The sequence below is a fragment of the Oryzias melastigma genome, linkage group LG13 (assembly GCF_002922805.2).
Source record: "Oryzias melastigma strain HK-1 linkage group LG13, ASM292280v2, whole genome shotgun sequence".
In the NCBI taxonomy this organism is placed as follows: Eukaryota; Metazoa; Chordata; class Actinopteri; order Beloniformes; family Adrianichthyidae; genus Oryzias; species Oryzias melastigma.
In genome coordinates this window covers 4,513,011-4,519,393 of record NC_050524.1, presented here as the reverse complement: position 1 = coordinate 4,519,393, position 6,383 = coordinate 4,513,011, and the positions used below count along the sequence as shown (strand labels likewise).

Sequence of the window (6,383 nt, the reverse complement as noted above, 5' to 3'; positions counted from 1 at the left end):
GTTCCCCAGCTCTTTTACGGCTCCCTGACTGCAGGGGTCCGTCCCGCCTCGTCGTCTGATTTTGCGCTGGATTACTCCTCTGGTGGTTTTGATGATGGTCAGACGGGTAGTTAGATTTTGTAGTTTTTTTTTTTTATGGGATGATTAGGTTTCATTAGTTTGATTCGTTTTGTGTTGAATGATTAGATTTTGCTAGTTTGGTTGATTTTATTGGTTTATTAAGCCTCATTGATGTGTCTGGTTAGTTGTTAAGTCTACTTAAGGCGGTTTGTTTTATTTGTTAGGGTTAATTGCTTTGATTGGATTTGATTGAATTGGTTTGATTGATTTTTATGTTCATAGTTTAATTGTGATATATCGATTTTAATTGATTTGATTTTTTTGTGAATTTTTCTGAGCCTCATTAATGATGGATTGTGTTAAACCTTTTTGGGGTCATGGTTCTGATGTTATATGAGGTCCCAGTGTTTTGTCTTTTTTGTCCTTGGTTTTGGTCTGTTTTGTTCAGTGTTTCGATAGTCATAATTTACGCATTTGTGTTGTTCCTGTTAGGAACAAGGGGATGGCGTGTCATGGAAATTATACATTTCATTATGTCTCATCCTCTGAGTCTTGTTTTCTTATTGTCAGAACACCCTGAGCACAATGTGTAAACATTTTGATTTCATTAGAACATCTTGTTCATATTAGATATGGCAGCGCCGCAATGCTGGGCCGAAGCTTTGAAGTCTTCGAGAAAAACGCTGCTAATATCCGATGGTAAGCGGAAGATCCACTATCTCTTTTCTGATGGCAAAGAGATGTCAGAAGAGTATGACCTGAAGACAGATGAGCTTATTGTCCGGAGGTGGCGCCATAGAAGCCCGCTGGGAGCTCAGAGCCCCTGGGAGGTGGAGGTTGGGGAGCCATCGGTCAGCCGCCTTGGATCTCAGGACTCGGAGTTCATCAGAGAGAGCCGCTCCAATCCTGTGTTCATGAGAAAAGACACCAAGACCAAATTTCAGTGGATAATCCAGAACCTGGCCTATCAGAAAGAGCTCGTTAGTGTTTTTGTGGAGCCGGCTGAGAGATCCATCGTCATCAAGACATCTAACAAAAAGTATTATAAAAAGTTCCATATTCCTGATCTCGATCGATGTCAGCTGCCTCTAGACAGCGCCGCCCTCAGCTTCACGCACGCCAACAACACGTTGACCATCGGCTACAAGAAACCCAAAGAGATCCTAAAAGGGGAGCAGGAGCTGCTGAAGGAGCTGAAGGGGCTGAGGGGGCTGACTTAGAGTGACCGCAAAAGCCAGTGAGCTCTGGCTGAGAGCGGGGGCTGCATTCACAGCCTCATTTCCTCCAGAGCTTTTGTTCACACGCCACAAGAAGCTGCTGTTTTTTTGAAATATTAGCAATTTCTCCAGACATAAAGTTCAGCGATTTTTTTTAATGTCCTCTAGTTCTTCTTCAGTCATTGAGCTATTTTGCTTGTTTTTGTTTGGCATTTTGTCTGTTACCGTGGTCGCTGCCTCAGGTTCTGGTGAAGGCCCCGCCGTTGTTGGTGCTGGATTGTGGCCTGCTTTTGTCGGTTTGTGGCGTCGGCCTACTGTTCGCGCTGCAGGCTGCTAACCGCCGGACTTAGGTTGCTAGCAACGCAGGGTTGGATAACGCTGGCCGAATTGTAGGTCTCAGCTCACCCGTAGGGCCACTTTATGCGGATCCATGAGACACCTTTTTGAGAGAGTTTTTGGCGTACTCATCCCGGAGCAGACTGGAACAGCATCCTAGATGATGTAGTTATAAGACTTCAAATCCAGAGTGATCATAGAACCAACTTTGGACCAGAACAGCCCGATACAGGTTTATAGCACACCTGAGTGCTGCGTTTTCAAATTAGCACATGTGCTTTCACAGCTTGTGGATGTGTTCATTAGTGCAGTCATTGGCATTCCAGTGCTTTGCAATGACAAGGAAGTAACCTCACAATCCTTATCTGTGTTTAATGAGTGGAAATGTGTGCAGTTTCACAAATCCCTGTGTAGTGTTTTACAAAAAGAGTGAAGCAGACATTGTGTGTAATGCTGTGCAAATCTGTGGCGGTGTTTTGCTTCTTGGAGCAGAATTTAGCAATTGTGTGGATCTTTTTATTTTTGAGCAAAAAAAGGATGAAAAATCATTAAAGAATGAATCTCTAAAAAATGTGTTAAGAAATCATAGCTTCACTTTTATTGTTGTAACCTTGTTGTTTGTAACCTTTGTTGACTTCTTGTTGTAACTTCTAAAGAGACTCTGTTCTATCGCGAGCTCTCTGCACTTTCAGTTTTAGGCGCGCACTTCCTTGTTGGTGTTTGTGATGAGCGGGAGGGAAATAAAATAAAGTGCAAGGAAACAAACGTCGTGTTTGTTGGGTTTTTCAACCTTCATTCAGGTCAGGGTCAGAAATGGGTGGAGCCGTAGCTTCGCCATAAACAACCCTGAAACCAAAAAGAAATTACATAGATGTTTCATGTTTTGGGTCTTTTGAGGAACAAAAAAAAAGTTAGAAAATGGAACCACAAAAAAGGTTAGAATAACTGATGTGGTTTGGTTTCATGAAGTAGTTCAGTACAGCCGCCAAAATCTAAGAATCTATGGTATGAGAGGGTGACATTCTGCAGACGCTGGTCACATCATCACATCCCTACACGCCCCTTCTGGTTGACAGGAATCTATGGAGGCTTTTGGTGGGACAGAAGACCCTATTATCTGCTGAGTTTGTGAGGCTGGATGTGTGAGAACATAAGAAAAAGAGGCAGAGACCAGTTGGTGACGGACGAGATGGACGAGATGTCAAATGAATCCTAGAAGCTCTAAATAACCACAGCTGAGCAGAAGTGCCTGTTGTGAAAGTAGAGGTGAACCCAGCATAACTGGCATCTGACCATAACAATAGTTAAAAAGAAAAAAAAAAAAAATCAGAAAATAACTTTTTTAACTTTTTTTTTTCTCCTGCAACAGTCAGCTGCGAGTTAGCCTACTTTACCTCCAAGTTAGCTTAGCTGTTTTTGTTTAATTATCCTTACATTCTTAACCAATTTTGACAGAAATTGAACTTTTTTTCTACTCCTAATGAGTGGAGTGGCACGTCTGCTCCTCCTTTTTGGCTGATTTCCAACACTTCTGGGTCTGCAACTATCCGCTAATGCATAGTTTACATGTTCAGCTGCTGTCGCCCGACAACCACAAAATGTGGTCAGAGATTGCTGGTCGATAAAACACTTGTATTTTCGTATGTTTCAGGCTTGTTTTTAAGTGAACATCTTGTATATTTGTTTTCAGTTTTCACCATTTAGAGAGGAAATTAAAAACTCTGAATGTCCCCCGTGGTTCTGGTCTTTTTTTAATGGTTTAACTACATGTTCAAGCGGAAACATAACAGCTGATGTGATTTTGATGTGCTCTATTGAACAGCTATATACACTGCTCACAAAAATTAAAGGAACATTTTTTATTGGGCCTGGCTTGAATTGAATTGAACTTGTCTGATAATTTTCTGGTTGGTTAACCAGCTGAGGGCCTCGTTAATCAATTTCAGCTGTATTGGTGTTCATGAATTAACAACAGGTGCACTTCAGTGGCAACAATTAGAAAACCCTCCAAACAGGACTGGTGTTACATGTGGAGGTCATTTCAAGTTTCTCCCTCTTGATCTTTTTTGGCTGGTTTTCCACTCGTGCTGATTTTGGCTTGATAATTATCTCTACTGGCAGTATGAGGAGATTCCTTAACCCTACAGAAGTTGAACAGGTTGTCCAACTTCTCCAGGATGGCACATCCACACGTGCTGCAGCAAGCAGGTTTAATGTGTCTCCCAGCACAATCTCCAGAACATGGAGGAGATTTCAGGAGACTGGTGGTTATTCTGGGAGAGCTGGACAGGGCCGTAGAAGGTCCTCAACCCCTCAGCAGGACCCATACCTGCTCCTCTGTGCAAGGCGGAACAGGCTGAGCACTGCTCGTGCCCTACAGAATGACCTCCAGAGGGCCACTGGTGTGAATGTCTCTACCCAAACAATCAGGAACAGACTTCATGAAGGTGGCCTGAGGGCCCCACATCCTGTAATGGGCCCTGTGCTCACTGCCCAGCACCATGGAGCTCCACTGGCATTTGCTCAAGAACACCAGAATTGTCAAGTCCACCACTGGTGCCCTGTACTTTTCACAGACAAGAGCAGGTTCACCCTGAGCACCTGTGATAGACTTGAAAGAGTCTGGAGAAGACAAGGAGAACGTTATGCTGCCTGCAACGTGGTTCAACATGACAGGTTTGGTGGTGGGTCAGTGATGGTCTGGGGAGGCATATCCATGGAGGGATGCACAGACCTCTACTGCCTAGGAAATGGTGCTCTGACTGCCATAAGGTATCCAGATGAAATCCTTGAACCCATTGTCAGACCCTACGCTGGTGCAGTAGGTCCTGGTTTCCTCCTAATGCACGACAATGCCCGGCCTCACGTGGCAAGAGTATGCAGGCAGTACCTGGAAGATGAAGGAACTGAAACAATTGAATGGCCTTCACCATCCCCTGACTTAAACCCAATAGAACATCTCTGGGACATTATGTTTGGGTAGATTAGGCGCCGCCAGGTTGCTCCCCAGACTGTACAACAGCTCAGGGATGTCCTCACACAGATCTGGGAGGAAATGCCACAAGACACCATTCGTCGTCTCATTAGGAGCATGCCGCCACGTTGTCAAGCTCATACAAGCTGGTGGGGGCCACACAAGATACTGAAAAGCATTTGGAGTTACAGAAACTAAGTTTTGAAAAAATGGACTAGCCTGCCACATTTTCATTTCACTCTGATTTGATGGTGTTTACACAATTGAGCATCTGTAGGCTGAAAACTGTTATTTCCATTAAAAGACTTGGCATCCTTTTGTTCCTAAGACACTGTCCTGTTGTTATTTGTATAGATATCCAACTTCATATTGAGATCTGATGGATCGAATGTGTTTCTTTGAAGTGCTCCTTTAATTTTTGTGAGCAGTATATAATTTTTTCCCATACAAGATCCGTGAAATTCTAAAAAGTTTAATTTAATTTTAATTGAATAAATAAACTACAACATGCATGTGTAATGTGAGCAATGGATGTATATACAGTACATGTGACTCTGTGACATATTTCTGACATTTTGTTAACAGGACAGATTTCATATTCTAAACAAAAACAAATCATACAGGCGAGTCAAACGTAAAAACTACATGTCGTTTCCATGTTTTTTATGCAATAGTTGTGAACAAAGTATTAATGTGTTTGTAGCAACTTTTTAATCATAAATACAACTTTGTCTTTACAAATACGATTGTTTTAGATAGATTCCCTACCACATACTTTTATTTTGGTAATTCTGTCCTGCAGTAGTCCAGAACTAAAAAAAGAAAATTGTTTTTATAAATCTTCTTTCTTGAAGAAATATAATCAAAAATGTCCTCAAAATGTGCATTTGTCCAGCACCCAGTGAAAATTAATTTTGGACAAATAGTGAACGACCCCAACAAATCATGATGACATCACAGCGAGAGAAACTGTCCAAACATGATGACATCACAGCGAGAGAAACCGTCCAAACATGATGACATCACAGCGAGAGAAACCGTCCAAACATGAAAATCTCTTATGGGATCAAGACAACTATTTTACAATCCACTTATGAAACCAAAAATTATTTATCAGAGATATCAAAAGAAGCATTGCAATTATTTTAGGATAGGCTCAGTGTAGCAGTCAGTCGAATGAAGAAGAGTCTTTACTGGTGGTCTGAAGTGGTTTATTCCGTGAATTCTTCGATACCACAATAAACCAACGTAAGAGCTTTACAGAGTAAACAGAAAAGAACAAAATTACAATTAACTTAAATTTGCAGTAAATATACTTCAAGTAAAATCAACCTTTTGTTTACCTCGTTACCACTTTCGACTGGTGCTAAAGTTCATAATTCTCCTTTGATCGTTAGCTTTATGCACCTTGCAATACACGTTTTCTTCGTAACTTTCGCGGTCAAGCTTCCGTTTCTCACAAGGATATAACTCGCCTTCAAAATAAAATAGATCCGGTCCTTTGGCAATGTCAAAATAAAAGCTTATCATATTTGTATAATAAGATAGAAATAAACATTTCTTTCAAACTGTGTTAAACATATGGACAACCTTTACACACAGGACCTACAGCTTGTGTCAAAGTGTGAAATCTGAGGCTTTTTGCACGAAAAGGGACGAGATCTTTATGAAATGTCTCCCTTTCTCCACTAGGTGAAGTCTACTACCTCATATTTGCTTCAGAACTGCTGAGTCATGATGGGTGTCAACAACAGGAAGAGAAGAGAGAAGCTGATTGGAGGATCAGAGTCTAACTG

The 6,383-nt window shown here is 41.7% G+C and overlaps 1 protein-coding gene across 1 annotated transcript; it reads left to right on the top strand.

The window, feature by feature from the left end:
* The first annotated feature begins 505 nt into the window (after positions 1-505).
* On the top strand, positions 506-1,362 carry LOC112149785 (protein DPCD-like). The gene has a single exon (XM_036214699.1). The coding sequence runs from the start codon at positions 693-695 to the stop codon at positions 1,278-1,280; it is 588 nt and encodes a 195-aa protein (XP_036070592.1). The 5' UTR covers positions 506-692; the 3' UTR covers positions 1,281-1,362.
* The last annotated feature ends 5,021 nt before the right edge of the window (positions 1,363-6,383 follow it).